Source organism: Drosophila teissieri, chromosome 3R (assembly GCF_016746235.2).
Source record: "Drosophila teissieri strain GT53w chromosome 3R, Prin_Dtei_1.1, whole genome shotgun sequence".
Taxonomy (NCBI): Eukaryota; Metazoa; Arthropoda; class Insecta; order Diptera; family Drosophilidae; genus Drosophila; species Drosophila teissieri.
Window position 1 is genome coordinate 8,532,217 of NC_053032.1, and position 17,945 is coordinate 8,550,161.

The window sequence follows — 17,945 nt, forward strand, 5'->3', positions numbered from 1 at the left end:
GGCAGAAGTAATATACGAAATACTATCATGAAAAGGATATCCGAACACTTCATATATTTTCCAGCTCAGATTTTTTGTCTGCACCATTCAGCAAGCCAGTGAGTCAGGCAGCCTGCCAAGTGAAGTGGGCATGTGGTTTACATAAGTCGAGAGTGGAACCCGGACTTATAGCGGTGTACTGGTACTGGACCTACAACAACAAATGTGTGGGTATAGGATTGCTGAAAACGAAAGGAGTGCAAGGAACTCGGTGTCGGGGCACAAACTAAGGGAGAGCAACTGCTGTCAGAGTCTTTATGTAACCGTAGACACTCGTGTAATGCGAGATCCAGATGGGCAGGCTGCCAATATAAAGAGCACGAGACTGCTCTAAGCTCACCCATAAAAAGGACATTCAAGTGTCTATCAAATAACTGACGTCACCATCTACTTGCAGAACAGCAAACTCATAGTAGGCAAGTGTAAAATCGGAACAAGCTCACACCTATGCACCCATAAATAAATAGCTGCAATAAACTACTTCCAATTACTTTTGAAATAGGGCATCCCTTGGGGAAATCGCATTTAAATTAAACTATTACTCACCAGTTCCGTGCGGTCCCAACGGGCTCGATAATGACGAGTACATTTCCGGGCTGAAGGGGCGATATGAATCGCGACCCAGGTTGTGGGAAACTGCAATAAAAGTAAGGTGAAGAAAGAATTAATTTGATTTGCCAAAAGTCATAAAAATAAAACTGAGCATTGTTGATAAGTTGGAATACGGGGAAAGACAGAATTGTTTCTTATCGCAGAGCGATAAGGTGGGTTTATCTCACTTAGCTAGCAATGAAACGCAACTATCCTCGCAGTTCAGTTCATAGATTGCATCAAGCCGATCGCACGTACTGCTAAGAATGGCAAAGCTTGTGGATTTTGCGGAGGTGAAGCTTAGTGAGGTAGGTTTTTCTTGGAACCTTGTTCAGGACTCACAGAACACGTATCCCTAGGAATTGCTCGGTGCTGGATCCGGTGGAGCGGTGCGCAAAGCCACCTTTCAAGATCAGGAAATCGCAGTAAAGATATTCGATTTTCTAGAAGAAACAATTAAAAAAAATGCAGAGAGGGAAATCACACATTTGTCGGAGATCGACCACGAAAACGTTATCAGGGTGCTCGGCAGGGCCAGCGATGGAAAAAAGGACTACTTGTTGATGGAGTATCTACAGGACGGGTCCCTCCACGAGTTCCTCTATGGCAAAAACAAGTGGGAGTACACCGTGGAGCAAGCGGTGCGCTGGGCACTCCAGTGCGCCAAGGTAAGGTGCAAGGTCGGCTTAACCCACGGTCTGTTACATTTTCGTTGATTTAGGCCTTAGCATACTTGCATTCGTTGAAGCGGCCGATTGTTCACCGCGATATTAAGCCGCAAAATATGCTTTTGCATAATCAGCGCGAAGACCTAAAGCTTTGTGACTTTGGCCTGGCAACGGATATGTCCAATAATAAGTCCGATATGCGTGGAACATTGAGGTATATGGCTCCAGAGGCAATTAGGGAAGTAAAGTATACGGCTAAGTGTGATGTGTACAGCTTTGGAATAGTGCTGTGGGAACTAATGACCCGTAAATTGCCCTATAGTCACTTGGAGAACCCCAATAACCAGTTCGAAATTATGAAAGCTGTCACTTCAGGTAATTATTATTAATACCTAATTTATAAATATTTATACCCGTTACTCGTAGAGTAAAAGGGTATACTAGATTCGTTGAAAAGTATGTAACAGGCAGAAGGAAGCGTTTCCGACCATATAAAGTATATATATTCTTGATCAGGATCAATAGCCGAGTCGATCTGGCCATGTCCGTCTGTCCGTCCGTCTGTCCGTCTGTCCGTCTGTCCGTCCGTCCGTCTGTCTGTCCGTATGAACGTCGAGATCTCAGGAACTACAAAAGATAGAATGTTGATATTAAGCATACTGACTCCAGAGACATAGACGCAGCGCAAGTTTGTCGATTCATGTTGCCACGCCCACTCTAGAGTGGGCGTGGCAAAAAGTTTTTTGGCAAATCGATAGAAATTTACAAGTCTAATACAAAAATGAAAAAATATCAAAACATTTTTCAAAAGTGTGGGCGTGGCAGTTTTATGCGGTTTGTGGGCGTTAGAGTGGGCGTGGCAACATGAATCAACAAACTTGCGCTGCGTCTATGTCTCTGGAGTCCGTATGTTTAATCTCAACTTTCTAGCTTTTGTAGTTCCTGAGATCTCGACGTTCATACGGACGGACAGACGGACGGACAGACGGACAGACGGACAGACGGACAGACGGACAGACGGACAGACGGACGGACAGACGGACATGGCCAGATCGACTCGGCTATTGATCCTGATCAAGAATATATATACTTTATATGGTCGGAAACGCTTCCTTCTGCCTGTTACATACTTTTCAACGAATCTAGTATACCCTTTTACTCTACGAGTAACGGGTATAAAAAGTGAGATACAGATTCCCATATCGTGCAAGTTGATTTCCAAACATTACAACTTCCACTTCGCACTGCTTACTGCTTATGAATAATGGTATTCGATAGTTGAAACATCACTTATTTTTTGTTAAAGTTTCGCTGTTTAATTTCTTTCAAATTTACATTTATATTTCAGGTGTTAAACTGCCAATGGATGCAGTGAGATCCGATTGCCCAGAGGGCATCAAGCAATTAATACAATGTTGCCTGGAAATTAATCCCGAAAAACGCCCCTCTACGAAGGAGATCGAAAAGTACCTTGGTGAACTGTATGAATCCGGCACTGACGAGGACTTTATCCAGCCATTGGATGAGGATACCGTCGCTGTTGTGACCTACCACGTGGATTCGTCCGGCAGCAGGATAATGCGTGTGGATTTCTGGCGACGTCAGTTGCGTCCGATCCGCATGTCTTTCCCGATAGTGAAGCGGGAAGCCGAGAGATTGCGAAAGGCCGTTGGACTAGCAGCCGAGGATACGGGCAGAGAGACCGCCAGGGCGGCCCAGGATGGAGAGCGGGAAGTTCGGCGGGCTGAGAAGGACACGGAGCGTGAAACCTCGAGGGCTGCCCACGATGGAGAGCGGGAGACGCGGAGAGCGGCTCAGGATGTGGGTCGCGAAACTGTACGGGCGGCCAAGAAAATAGGAAAGAAACTGCGCTTCTGACCAGAAATATGATTATTAATTCGTTATGCTAATGTGCGGAGAATGATTAATAAAGCCGACTGCATGCAGAGAGTCCTCTCGGCAGCAGCAACCCTTTCACAAAGGACGATTCCGTTGCAAATGCAAAACTGCAAGGGGTAGGCCTATGAAAAGCTTAGACTGCATTAAGCACGAAGGATAAGGAATCCTGAATGCAGAGGAGAGGACTGGAAAGGTAGATGTGAGGGATGCGAACAACAACGGCAAGGATGACGGCTAAAGGACGATGACGGCGGACATGACAGCGACGTCGAGGGGTGGAGTACAGTATGTACCAAGCGGTGCATTGCTGCTCCTGGCACAGCGCGACTCCTTGGCGTTTTTGCATTGTTTCTCTCTATAGGAGCACACTCGTATGTGTGTGTGTGTTTGTGTGTGTGTGTGTGTGACCGGAAACTGCCATTTAAAGTGCATTTTGAAGAGTCGCTCAGTCAGAAGGGATCCAGTGGAGCGGGAGCGGAGCGGGAGCCAGAGCTTGAGCTTTACTTGTGTGTTAAGTGAAAAGAAGAAGCCTCTCCCCTCCCGGCATTCCCCATTTTTTCCTGGTTTGTCGTTTGGTTTCTGCATGCATGCAAGCAGCTCCGTTTGTGAGGGGTCCTCCAGCCCCTCCTGCCCCTCCAACCCTTTCTACCCCTCTAAACACCGCCCTCAACCACCAACGTGTGTAATCCAACTCCTTTTAATTACATTCAATACCCCGTCCACAAATGTCGTCCGTCTGCTCCAAGGTGTTGGCAGCCAGGTTTTGTTTTATTTATTTTTATTTTGTGCCCCTGCTACTACCTTGCTCCATCTTTAACCTTCTGTCCAAATATCGATTTTCAGGATTCAGGATCCCCAAGCAGTCCCCACTGGCAAGCCCCTGTAAGCTCAACGAGGTGTTAAACGATTTTTTAAGAGATTGCAGAGCTTGTGGCCATAACGCAATCCAATCAAGTGTCACTAATCTCGAAAGAGAGATCATATTTGCATAAACTGCACTGCGTTTACTTTCAGATATGACTGTATTGCAAATTAATGGGCCAATTATCTGCTTGTATATTACAAGTATCGTTCCATAAATAAATACTTCATTTAATTATTGAAAGATGAATATTTTTAAGTGGATGAGGGTAGACAGCAAAAATTGTGACGAACATAGTGACGAAACGCTCCAAAGCGAGCGACACACAACACATCCGAAAGTATTGGTCCTCACGCCAAATATAAAGAAGAGGATTCGCTATGGTCGATTTCCCCGACTATCTGATACCCGTTACTCAGCTAGTGAAAGTGCGAAGGCGTTAGAGTGGGCGTGGAAAAAAGATTTTTGGCGAATAGATATTTACATAACTAACAAAAATGTGAAAAAATATCAAAACCTTTTTTAAGTGTGATCGTGGCAGCTTTGTGCGGTTTGTGGGCGTTGGGATGGGCGTGGCAAAAAGTTGTTTGCAAATCGATTGAAATTTATAATACTAATAAAAAAAATAAAAAATATCAAAACATTTTCTAAGTGTGGGCTTGTGGGTGTTAGTGTGGGCGGCTTGTGGGTGTTAGTGTGGGCGTGTAAAACAGTTTTACTGCAAATCGATAGAAATTTATAAGACTGATTAAAAAAATATCAAAAGTCTCGGCTTAACAGTATTGGGCGGTAGAGTGGGCGTGGCAACATGGGTCAACTTTCTAGCTTTTGTAGTTCCTGAGATCTCGACGCTCATACGGACAGACGGACATGGCCAGATCGACTCGGCTATTAATCCTGATCAAGAATATATATTCTTTATATGGTCGGAAACGCTTCCTTTTGCCTGTTGCATTCTTTTCAACGAATCTAGTATACCCATTTACTATACGAGTAACGGGTATAATTAGTTAGGCCTAACAGCAATCAATGAAGGCCGCAATTAGTCAAACACATCATCGCAAAGCGAATTCCTAGGCAACCTATTCATTATCCTTCCCATTAAATTTCCGTATCCGCCACAGCACGCCCCCTTCATGCCGCCCACATTTAATCCCTGGACAAAAACAATGGGAACTTTAATCGTTCACGCTTCGCTTGGTCTCGAGAATCGCTCGGTTGTGTTATGTTCTGCACTGGGCCCCTACTTGAGGCATTTGGAAGCAGACGGGCCAACCGGCGTTTTCAGAGGAATAGGTCAGTACGGCCGAGTGAGAATTTTCGAGTGTATGCGTGTGTGCCGTCTGTAGTGTGTAGTGTGTAGTGTGCAGAGAGCAGTGTGTGGGGTCGAGTGCATTCTGTGTTTCAAGTGCACGTGTTGTAGAAACTTGCGAGGTAAAACAAAGGCGGGATGGAAACGCGACTGGCGGGCCAAGCTCCTGCTCCTATAAGTGCCGCAGGACTTGGCTGTACATTATGTACGAGACCGCTGCCCGTTCCACTCCCCGCATCCCTTCCCGCATGGGCGCGATGCAGTTGGGCTCACACCGCAGCGGGGTCAACGACAGCACAGAAGGTCAAGCACACGCACACGGAACAACAACAAAATATGAGTTCAATGAGTAGTGGTATTTGCTCAATCTCAGTGTCATGCAAACAATTATCAGCGCACTACTGCATGGTAAATCCCTGATTGCTGGGAAGCGCTAAAATCGGTTTGGTCCCATTCCAAAATTAATATATTATTTATAAGAAAACCTTTCAAGAAAGGATGCAGGCAAGGCAAGCCAGCGGATCTTTTAAGTTGTTAGTCGCTTTTGAGCTAGTGGCTAGCATAATTAAAGGTAAAAGAGCATCCAAAGTATCATTGTATAGTATATTTAACTAAAATAACATTGTTTCCGACCACCTTCTATAAATTACACCTTTAGTTCTCCTTGTACACGGCAACCAGAAAAGCGCAAACGGACTTGTCAGAAAAATGCGTCAGGATGTGGCAAATGAACGACTTCTATTTCACACACCAAACTTTGAGTGAGTCCAGTGATTAATGTCCCCCTATCTCCGCAGCAGCTGCTGCATAAGGTATCTCCTAGATAAATCCGACAGCAGCTGATGAAGAGGAAGATGATGCTGAAATGAGCGCTTGACTTCCGCTGTAAGTTTTGCCTTTTCGCATTGCTGTACTCGAACCCGAGCCTCAATCTGCATCCAAATCCGATTCAGGATCTGAAGCTGACCATAGAGAAGGAAATCTTTTGTAATCGTGCGATAACCCCGACGAGTGCAGAACTTGAAACTCAACCCTTAAGCGGGCCTGGAACAATGCCAGGAGCAGGAGCAGAATCAGAAGCAGAAACAGGAGCAGCGACTGCAATGCAATTGCATGTCCAGCCTAGCAGGATGCCAGGCAGTCGGATCCAGGCAGGTCCTTGCCGGCAATTAGAACACAAGCGATTGCCATGGCCGAGGCTTCCACTTTCTTTTTTTGTGTGTTTTTGTTCATATTTTTCGTTGTTTATTTACATACATATCGAAATGGCATTATAATGCGAATAATAGCGCAGGGATTGTGCGGTTCCTGCGATGCATTCTGCAATCCTATTGTCCTCGCGGAATAACGAGAGCGAGCGAATCCTTTATTTTGTTGTTTTTCTGTATCCACGCCGTATCTTTTGTGGCGGTCAATACGATGCCTGGTGGAATGCAATGACCGGTCCGCAGGACAACGGACAGAGGACATCGAACGATGGCCGGCTCAAAACGCATTACGAGGCACAGAAAGGAGCGAAGCAATTTGCATTGTGCCATCGGAGGGACAGGAAGCCGGATAGGCCTGGGATGAAATTAATACGCATAAATTACAGAGCGGATAAGCGATGAGTAGTCTTGGGAAAAGCTCCCTTTCGGCCATCTCGACATCGAATGCCGATGGGAAAATGATTTAAGCTGGGCAAGCAGTGCTTCTGCAACCGACACCTCGAGTTGGATAAAGATCATCTGTTCTTTTCAAGTAGTTTGTACGAAGGCCTAATTAGAAGTCTCGAAATAGCACAAGCGACTCAAGTTTGTGCACAATGCAAAACTTTTGGTCGAAATAAAGGCAGGTGCACTGGAAAAAGTCAGCGAATTTACTATATATTAAAATATATGTGTTTTGAAAGCAATAAAGAACACTACAGTCGAGGGTCACGACTATTAGATGCACAATAAACATTTATTAAGGCAAAATACCACTTACGGATAGACGTCATGTGCGAATTGGGGAGCGTGGCACTACAATCCGCAAGCTTAAAATCCGCTTTTTTACTTTAATAGTTCCCGAAATCTCGGAGGTTATACGGACAGGCAGACGGACACGAAAAGGTCGAATTGGATAATGTTCCTGATTTAGAATGTATAACTTTACAGCTTACAAAATTGGAAGCGAGAATCACAAAATAAAATGCAAGTATATGAGACACCGAGTTTTTGTGAGAAATAAATTAACAATTTTGTCCTAGATCCTCATATAAAAGTAAGTGTTATTTTGTAGCCATGTAGGCTAGGAAAATATTGCCACTTAGTCCTCTGCGGCAGGTAACGTGAAAACTGTTTGCCAACTGTGGCACAGGAAGCAGACTGGATAGAACAGGATAGAGCCAGGACACCAGGACCTGTAATTTGCTGAGTCTTCAACAGCAACTGAAGGAACGGACCGAGGTCGACGGTGCTTGTCGGCCATTCCTTTTCCGGTTATGCTTGGCAACTTTAGCTATTGTCGTAGGTCTTCGAAACGGGAGCAGGACAAGTCAAAGAACCAACAGCCGTCAGCTCTGTTATTTTCAGTTCTGGTCTGGCTAGGCCACTTGCCTCGCAGCTAGTCGGCTGAACCTGCCGCAGGACTCGGTCGGCACACACGCCATATGCGCAGAAGGACAACAATTGAATTACAAAATTACTTGCTGCTGCTGTTACTGCTTTTGCTGTCGTCGTCCTCTGAGGACGAGGACGGCTGGCAAAACTAGTTGTAGTGCTCGCAGGACAGCCAGACTTGATTGGCATGGGGAGGGGATAGGAAAGGGGTCAGGGAAGGGCTCCCTCAAGTGTCTCTTGGCCGGGGTTGAGGACATGTTTTCTAAAACGGAAATTAGGTGACAGGACGAGGCGAACAAGCGGGCTTTTGGTTCTTGTCGACAACGTCTTGGGTCAACTTTAATTGCCGCGTTGTTTGGGGTCGTACACTTGAAAAAAGAGAATCTGAAAATGTTGTATTTGTATTTTTCTGTATTTTTTTCACTTTGGCATTGCAATCGTAATTACTATCCAACTCCATTCAAAACTTGGTTAGGAACCTTAAAAATTAAGATCATGAGTATAGCGTGTTTTGATAAGGATAAAGAAAAGAAATCTACGCAAACGCGACGGCAATTAGCGCTTCTTCGTTTGCCCAATAGCACTTGGGGCCATAGAACATGCAGAGTACGCAGTTCTTTACACTTTGTATCTGCAAATGTATCTGCATCTGTATTTGTATCTGTAAATGTATCTGTATTTGTATCTGCGAGTGGGCCGCATTTGTATCTCTCAGACTGTCTGGCTGAGGGAACGCGCGAGAGTCGCGTGTGCAATGCTGCAAAAATGTTCAAATTCATTGCTTTTAGCTATATATTTTTTTTTACTTTTCACTTTTTTTGTATTTTTCATTTTCGGTTTGGTTTGGGTTATCGTCTGGCAACGGCAATCATAACAGCCAGGGGCGTAGAGGTGGGTGCAGGGGGTGCCCATATAGCGACCAGTGCGAATACAAAACAAAATGATGCAGAAAGCGAGAGGTGCGGCGAGTTTCGAGGATGACGAAAACTGAAACGAGCCAAACGCACGAAGACTCCACCGATTTGGCCGCATGAGGACTCGGATTCAGATTCACGCGAGGATTGCGGGCAGCGGAGAGTGGTGATTCGAGGCGGCATCGAGGGGCAGGAGCAGCCAGCCAGGCAGCGACGACGACGACGTCGACGACTTTGTGGATTTTGATTCTGGGTCATTCACCCTTGACAAAAAACACATTTTCGCTCTGTGTTAGGCCGCTTTTGTATTTTGTATGCGGTGTTGCTGCCGTTTGCTTGCTTTGTTGCTGCTTTTTGGCTTCTTTGCTGTCTTTTTCTGCTTTTTGCTGCTGATTGCTAACGTACAGGCAGGCATCCACATTCGGACCCCACTCTCCACTTGATTTGGCTTATTTTGCTGCCCGGGATCGGGGATCAGATCGTATTGAAGTAGAGTAGTGGAGTGGAGTGCAGAGTGCAGAGTGGGGTGGGGTGGTAGAGGACTGGATCGACTGGAAAATCGCTTTGCATATTTCCAAGTCCATGTCCCAATCCCGATCTAAGTATGTATGTTCATTTGTCGGGCATTGTTCATGTTCGCTTTTGTTTTATTATATTTACGCCCCAAAAAAGAATTTCTGTTTGATTTTGTTTAAATTGTTGTCCGTTGTCTGGCATTCTAAGATGGTTTCTATATTTATTTTTCCATCTTGTTTATCTGCGCTGCGCTTTTTGTTCTCGGCTGGTTTTTTGAACCCTCGCCTCGATTTAGAAGGCAATTTTGTGCAAAGAATGGAAACCATTTTGGGCCCTGGTCCTGATAAATATTATCGCAAATTAGTCAGTGCGGCTATTATTAAATGTCTTCTGCGAGTTCATAAAACTCTGGGAATAAGCCGGAGAAGCGCGCAAAGCGAACATTTTTATATATTTATATTTAATTGTCCAAGATTCATTAAATACTTATTTATGGTGGAAGTAATTTCTTATTATCCTACATTAATTAAAGAAATTTTAAATTGTATGGTACGGTCTTTTCAGCAATATATTTACGATTTCAGACCAAAGGCTTTTGTTGGTTCTCATCAGTTTGTGCCAAACTTTCAAATTTCCCGACTTGTTCAATCCCCAGTTGGCAAACTTTTAATGCCCTGGCACATGGCCGAATTAAAACGTTATCTGCCATGCAACGTTGCCAAATCTCCTGGCTCCTCTCCATGCAACATCATTTTATAGAGCTGCCCCTTCCCCTGCCCGCGGAAAACTCTCTCCCCTCGCCAGTTGGCTCAAAGCAATTGCCATTTAGGACAACTGCGGCAACAACAACGGAATTTACACAACAATCAATTACAGTAGCCGGGCGGTGCTAACGAAAACAAAAAGCGAATGGGCCAACTAAAACAAAACACACGAGACCGGCAAAAACGAGGCCAGAACAAAATAACAGCACACTGAAAGAAAGTATACCAGTTCATTTGCAAGGGTTGTTTTCAATCTAAGGTCAGACAAGGAGGTTCTTTCACGTTCGAATTATAAATTGCACTATCCGTTTAAGAATTTTTTTTTTCTTCATATCTATTCACTGAATCTGAAAGTGAATGTAAAAGGTTATCACGGTGTTCTTAGTTGTATGTAAGTACATATCTTATAAAATGTATCTTGTAGATAGTATAAATATTCGTTGCAGTGCATTGTTGCGATTCCCACGTGGAAAATAAAGAGGTGGTAGAGGCGCGTAGATTTATCTGCATTATGCCACACCGCTGCAGGTACGCATACTGATGCACTGTCTCACAGATACACCCACATACACGTACGGAAATGTCAGTCGACAAACTGGAAATTATGTTTGTGCCGAATTTTAGTTTTGTCGGCCAGGAGGGTCCCCCTGCAATCCAACTGGCAAAAAAGCTACTGGCCAGGGGAAAACGAACAACAAAAGCAAAACAACAAACGACAGGTGTAATAAATAACCTAGGCGAAATGGCCAGGACGAGGATGCAGCAATGTAATGAAAGTGGTGCAGTGCGAGAGCAGAGGAGGGTCAAGGAAGGGGTCACCCGACTCGTCCACTAATTCGTGTCATTTAGCGCAGGTGGCGACAGAAGAGCCACAGGGGCAGGGAAGAGGAAGGAACTGCACGGAGGGGGAGCAGTCTGTATAGCAGGATGAGGATGAGCAGGACGACCACAACAGATTGACGCTGGACGATAGCGCCAGGAAATGGCCTTTGGGGTCTCAGGGGTCCAGGGACGAAAGCTTCAAGCTGTGACCACGGCCGCAAAGTTGCCAAAATAGCTACTATGGGTGCTGACCCGAATCTGGATTAATTCAATCCCTATCACACAGGAGAGTTTAATAATTCAGGAGGGGCATCGTGTCGCCTAAGAGGGTCATTGGGCAGGGATGTGAGAAGAATGTAAAGGGGTGCAAATTTTACCTGATGCATTTGTATATCCTTACAAAGGGCATAATGATGAATTTATTTAGAAGCTGCCGTCTGTTCTCATCCGTTTGCAATAGTTTTCTTTATAATAAGTATATCGGATCGGATATGTTCGATCGGATTACAAAGAAGTATTCGAATGCTATTTTGGTATACATTATTTTCTTTTTTATATTTATAATTTCCGTTTTAAATGATTTAAAATAGCTATTATAATAATATAATTTTTATTCGGTAAATGTATATAACCTTCGGCATGGTAAGATAGCCAACTTTTTATTTTCAAATATTTTAATATTTTAAGCATTGGATTTTTTGATTTTAATTTAAATGCTATACCCCTGAATGCCGTTAATATCTATATGGTGGGAACATATGTGGAAATCTTGTCAGTTTTTGGTCAAATTTAATTAATGGACCAAGTGCAAGCCGCTACCGCACTATATTCCTAAGCACACTAAAACAATTTAACGGCACACAAATTTCTGCACCTCCAGCCCTTTTGATCAATTTTCATTTTTGGCCCAGTTCCAACGGCTAGCTACAGTGCACTCCCCTGTATTTGGGATTGATTATACTAATTTGAATTTAGGAAATTACTACCAGTTCGATAACACAAACAGTGCAATAATCGATGAGAAAGCTTACTCGTATCAACTAAATTATTTGCTTTGCAGCACTGGTAACTATTTCTTAATGACATAAACAAAAAATTTGTTTCCTAATTATTTAGTGAGACAAATCGTTACTAAAATTATAATGTTATGCCTAAAAACAATGGATCCATTAGGCAATCCCGGTTACTGGGGACTTAAGGAAGGAAAATATGTTATTCTTATATGCTATTATATTGATGTTTAATATTTATATTTCTTTAAAATAGAAATCGAACACAGGCCATTTTTTAAAATGTTCGATATCAGTCGGCAGTGAATATAAACAATATATCGATACTATCGAGCAGGTTGGCCCATCTCTATTTGAGGGCGTAGTTCCAACAAGTGCTGAGCATCACAATTTTCTATTACTAATCCCAGCTTGGCGTTGGCCCGCCCTAGAATCTCATTTTATGTTTAGTTTCTAAGTTGATAGTGTTGTTCGTTTTATTTGCAATAATTGTGTGCGATAGGAGTCGGGCAAAATGTTCCCCTCGTCGATTTTGGGGCGCAGCTATTTGCTTTTTATGCTGGTGCTAGCCGTGGGCGTGTTCGCCCAACACGAGTGGCAAGCCCGGGATGCCTTCGACGAGATCAAGAGGCAGTTTGACAAGGTGAACGCAGATAACTGCCCCATCCAGCACCATTCGGACCTGTTCATGCCCATGGATGCGGTGTCCCACAAGCCGGACATCAAGGAGATCAACGTGAATCCGGTGTTCCCCAACCGCACCGCCCTGCTGCATCTGCAGAATATGGCGCTTAGCAGAAGCTTCTTCTGGAGCTACATCCTCCAATCGAGGTTTATTCGTCCCGCCATCAATGACACCTACGATCCCGGCATGATGTACTACTTCCTGTCCACCGTGGCCGACGTCTCCGCCAATCCGCACATCAACGCCTCAGCCGTGTACTTCTCGCCCAACAGCTCGTATTCCTCCTCGTATCGCGGCTTCTTCAATAAGACGTTCCCCAGATTTGGGCCAAGAACCTTCAGGCTGGACGACTTCAACGACCCCATTCATCTGCAGAAGATATCGACGTGGAATACCTTTGATGTTCAGGATCTGGGCGCCCATCACCCGGACTCCATATCCAAGGACTACACCCACGATCTGTATAAAATAAACGAGTGGTACCGCGCCTGGCTTCCAGACAACGTTGAGGGACGGCATGACACGAAGATCACCTACCAGGTAGAAATCCGCTATGCGAACAACACGAACGAGACGTATACCTTCCACGGACCACCAGGCTCTGAGGAAAACCCTGGTCCCATCAAATTTACAAGGCCGTACTTTGATTGCGGCAGGTCCAACAAGTGGCTGGTAGCCGCTGTAGTGCCCATTGCGGATATCTACCCCCGACACACCCAGTTCCGGCACATTGAATATCCCAAGTAAGATACCTTAAATATCCGCTGGATTTCCTACCTCTAATCTTTGTCTCTTTTAGATACACTGCAGTTTCGGTTCTTGAGATGGACTTTGAGCGTATCGACATAAACCAGTGTCCCTTGGGTGAAGGCAACAAAGGACCGAATCACTTTGCGGACACTGCGCGTTGTAAAAAAGAAACCACAGAGTGCGAACCACTACAAGGCTGGGGCTTTAGGCGCGGGGGCTACCAGTGCCGTTGTAAGCCAGGTTTCCGACTGCCCAACGTGGTGCGGCGACCTTATCTTGGCGAGGTTGTGGAGCGCGCATCGGCAGAACAGTACTACAACGAGTACGATTGCCTTAAAATAGGGTGTATGTATAAGGTAGCAATATGTAGAAGTTCGATTTGACTGTTCATGTGTTTTATAGGGATTCAAAAGCTACCCATTCAGTGGGACAAGGCCTCCTACCATGTCCGCCAAAAGTATCTGGACCGGCACCCGGAATATCGCAACTACACTACCGGCTCTCGATCACTTCATGCTGAGCACTTAAATATTGATCAGGCATTGAAGTATATTCATGGAGTCAACTATCGTACTTGCAAAAAGTAAGACATATTCTGACCTCTTCTAGCCGAGGTTAATTCATAAAACTAATCAATTATACTATTGCCCTGACAGCTTCCATCCGCAGGATCTGATTTTACGCGGTGATGTGAGCTTCGGCGCCAAGGAACAGTTCGAGAACGAAGCCAAGATGGCCGTGAGACTGGCCAACTTTATTAGCGCCTTTCTGCAGGTAAGCAAACGATTCAGAGCAAGGGATTCCCATCGCCTTCACGCTAAATGAAGAGCAATAATTGATAACCCGACACCTATTAAGAGCCTTCGACGACGGCTCTTGAAATCTTCTCAAGTGTAAATTATAATTTTCCACGCGTAATTCAACTTCCTCGAATTTCCTGCATTGCCAGTTTCTCGGTGCTTACCGCTGCTGCTCGTACTATTTGGCATTCTGAGTTGCCAGCCGCGCGGCGTGAATTAAATATTCAGTGTCAAACCATTACCAAATGCTAAATTCATTAGTTTGAGCCGAGGACACGAAAAACGGGTTCACCACAAGGCGTCGTCTTCATTAAAGACCATTTGCAGCAACAACGAACACAGGGAAATTCTGGGGATGAGAGTCTCCTCCCTGCTCACTCTCTCTATGTTCATATTTGCACAAGTTGTTAGCATTGAAAGCTGAGTTGAGGGAAACTTTTCCGTTTCCCAAAACCGAAAATGTTCCCCAAACTATTTTTTATAGTATACTTGTATATATAACTTGATTTTCCGCCTTACAGGTATCGGATCCCAACGAAGTGTACTCGGGCAAGCGTGTGGCCGACAAGCCGCTGACCGAGGATCAAATGATCGGTGAGACCCTTGCCATTGTCCTGGGCGACAGCAAGGTTTGGTCGGCCACAATGCTCTGGGAGCGCAACAAGTTCACCAATCGCACATATTTCGCACCCTATGCATATAAAACTGAGCTCAACACGCGGAAGTTCAAGGTGGAGGACCTGGCGCGGCTCAACAAGACGCACGAACTCTACACGGAGAAGAAGTACTTCAAGTTCCTGAAGCAACGCTGGAACACCAACTTCGACGACCTGGAGACCTTCTACATGAAAATCAAGATACGCCATAACGAGACAGGTGAATACCAGCAGAAGTACGAGCACTACCCCAATTCGTACAGAGCTGCCAACATCAAGCACGGCTACTGGACTCAACCGCAATTCGACTGCGACGGATATGTGAAGAAGTGGCTAGTGACCTATGCGGTGCCCTTCTTCGGCTGGGACAGCCTGAAAGTCAAGCTGGAATTCAAGTAAGTTGAGGGGATAATGTGGTATAGGGGTTGCGTTGAGATCGAGCGACTTGTTGGGCCGGTCCGTTGCGTGCCGCCGTCGCGGGCCGCTCAAACCCCTTTTTAGGAAACAGTCCCACTTTCAATTCCTATCCCAGTTTCATTCACATGCAAATGCGCTGGGCTTGATTGTCTAATTTTGGAGTGTTGACAAGACCTAACTTTTGACTTGTGACTTCTGGCATTGTGATGCAAATAGGAACAATTAAACAGACTAATTTGTTTGCTCTGCGCAGGGGTGTGGTGGCCGTCTCCATGGACATGATGCAGCTGGACATCAATCAGTGCCCGGACTGGTACTACGAACCGAATGCCTTTAAGAATACACACAAGTGTGACGAGCAATCCTCCTACGTAAGGACAATCTATTAAAACTTGGTATAAATAATGGTCCAATCTAATTTGCTTCTTTTTTGTTTAAGTGCGTTCCCATTATGGGTCGAGGATATGAAACCGGAGGCTACAAGTGCGAGTGCCTGCAGGGATACGAGTATCCTTTTGAGGACCTGATCACCTACTACGATGGACAGCTCGTCGAGGCCGAGTACCAAAATATCGTAGCTGATGTCGAGACCCGCTACGATATGTTCAAGTGCCGATTAGCCGGAGCTTCGGGTCTGCAATCCGCTTTGGGACTTGTGGTCGCGCTGATCGGGCTCACGCTCACCCTGCTGTATAGATTTAGTTAAGCACCGCACGCCAAATAACTAACGCAAACTTCCGTCCAAACAAAACTCACATCAAATCTCTCCACAAAAGATATAACTACAAAGCAACACAGACACAAAATTGACACCCAAAAACAAAACGAGCTGCCAGCCCAGCTCTCCATCGTTGCTCCCTTTGAACATTGTCATCATTTATCTGCAAGGCGATTAAGTTGTAGACATAATCTATTACAATGAATCTGGTTATTTGTCATTTCTATCAAAGGCGGCAGAAGCAGCACAAGCAGCAGGAGCAAAAGCAGCAGCATCGTCAGAAAAGCGCAAACAGCCGCGCCTACTGCGCTCAGATTACGGAAATGCCGTGTAGCTCGTCTTTTTCTCCTTCGGAGATCCTCTCTAATGTCCGTGAAGTCGCACAGCTGTGTGTGCGTATGTGCGGCGATCGCAAACCTGTTAACATCGGAACCCAGTTAGGCCCAGGCGTACCTACACCCATCAGGGAGGTCGTCCAGGTCCTAGCTGAGGGTTGTTTGTGCCGCACACACACCTTTTTTTCCTACCAACGGATGCCACAAAAAATCCAACGCTGGCGTCGTGTTTTTCTTATATTAAATCGACGATGGTCTGTTGGCTGCGATTTTTTCTGAATTAAATATGTATGCCGATGCTGCTGCCGCTGTGCCGTTTTTTCCGCTTTTTGTTTTTTGTGCCTTGATTATCATATGCGCTTGAATTTTTATTATCTGTACCCTGAGAACTTTTTCTATGCGCTGCAAGAACCAGTTTATCAGCCACTTGGTCTCCTAGCAGGGCAAAAAGAAATCTCCAGCTTTTTTCATTAAAACTTTATAGGCATAGGTAGCTGGACAGGGGCAGAAAAAATCTTTTTCACACATTTTTCATAGTCATTTCAGGGCAGCAGCGGTGGGCAGTAACTGTCTCAGCATTCGGGCAACTCCTCCATTTCCATGTGGAAAGATGCCCGAGTCTGCCGAAACACGTTCGAGTGGCTGGCTGTGTCCGCTTTTGGTTTTGTTTATGGGAGTCTTGTCCCCCCTGAACATTCCGCAATTTATTTGTAGATCAGTACAAAGCAAAAAGAATCAATCAAATGTGTAAATTGTGCCTTAAACTGAATATTTCTAACACAACAGACTATATCAAACATCCGTCCAATGAGTAGTCTATTTTGTATTATGTATTTACATATCTTAGTGATAAGTGCCTTGAGACAAAATCGCAAAACTTTTACAACATTCTTGAGTAGCCTAATGTATAGAGTTTAAGTGTCTTTTAATTTAAAAGAAATCCATCCATATACACAATGTTCAAATATATGATTTTGTAGTAAAAACCCACTGACTTACCAAACTTATTCATGTTGTAGGCGGATGTCCCCGACGTCAGTTGTCGGTGCTTCCTAATTCAGTTCTTGTCAATATGTGATTTTTCTTCACGCTTTACAATTTTTATATATTACGATCGACGAGCACAAATCAAGGACCAAAATCCAGCGATTCAGTGAATTTTCCAGCTTTTATAAAAGTGCTAAATGATATCACAATATGTGATTCTTTAGAGAACAAAACTAATTACAAAAGATCTTGAAAACTCCAAAACGTATTCACGTCGCTCGTCTTATCGCCGAGCGGCGTAAATTCTCCTCCAATAATATTATCTTATATATATTCGCGATCACTCGATCGATTGGCTCGATTTGAATTGGTTCGCGCTATCCTACGGCTTACAATCGGCTTTCTATCCACGAAATATTAAGAAGAATTTCCAATTTGGACTTTTATTTTTTTTAATCCTTTTAGAATTTTAACAAATTTTTGGAGGGGATTTATTCAGAATGGTTGATGTTTTAATACTGAGAAAATGTTCCTTCCTGACAGTTCCCTAGACAACTGAAAAGTGGCCCATGGCCTGCTGGTTTTGGCCCTTTAAAATATATAGTAAATTCCTCATAA

The 17,945-nt window shown here is 44.5% G+C and overlaps 3 protein-coding genes across 8 annotated transcripts in view; 2 read left to right on the plus strand and 1 right to left on the minus strand.

Moving 5' to 3' along the window:
• LOC122621518 (heterogeneous nuclear ribonucleoprotein R) overlaps positions 1-17,478 on the minus strand; it is a 52,344-nt gene extending 34,866 nt beyond the window's left edge. For all 6 annotated transcript variants that reach the window (XM_043799412.1, XM_043799393.1, XM_043799403.1 and 3 more), the window contains exons 1-2: positions 17,340-17,478; positions 586-675 (exon numbers count right to left, since the gene is read on the minus strand). In XM_043799412.1, coding sequence (XP_043655347.1) covers positions 586-675; positions 17,340-17,352 — 103 coding nt within the window. In that variant the 5' untranslated portion in view covers positions 17,353-17,478. The remainder of the gene's footprint in view (positions 1-585; positions 676-17,339) is intronic.
• LOC122621521 (putative mitogen-activated protein kinase kinase kinase 7-like) lies at positions 831-3,230 on the plus strand. The gene is made up of 4 exons (XM_043799418.1): positions 831-938; positions 990-1,298; positions 1,352-1,673; positions 2,647-3,230. Exons 1-4 carry the CDS (start codon positions 897-899, stop codon positions 3,174-3,176), a joined length of 1,203 nt encoding a protein of 400 aa, XP_043655353.1. The 5' UTR covers positions 831-896; the 3' UTR covers positions 3,177-3,230.
• LOC122621517 lies at positions 12,337-17,284 on the plus strand. The gene is made up of 7 exons (XM_043799390.1): positions 12,337-13,407; positions 13,464-13,759; positions 13,817-13,997; positions 14,071-14,188; positions 14,736-15,265; positions 15,541-15,658; positions 15,727-17,284. Exons 1-7 carry the CDS (start codon positions 12,494-12,496, stop codon positions 15,991-15,993), a joined length of 2,424 nt encoding a protein of 807 aa, XP_043655325.1. The 5' UTR covers positions 12,337-12,493; the 3' UTR covers positions 15,994-17,284.
• Positions 17,479-17,945: the final 467 nt, after the last annotated feature.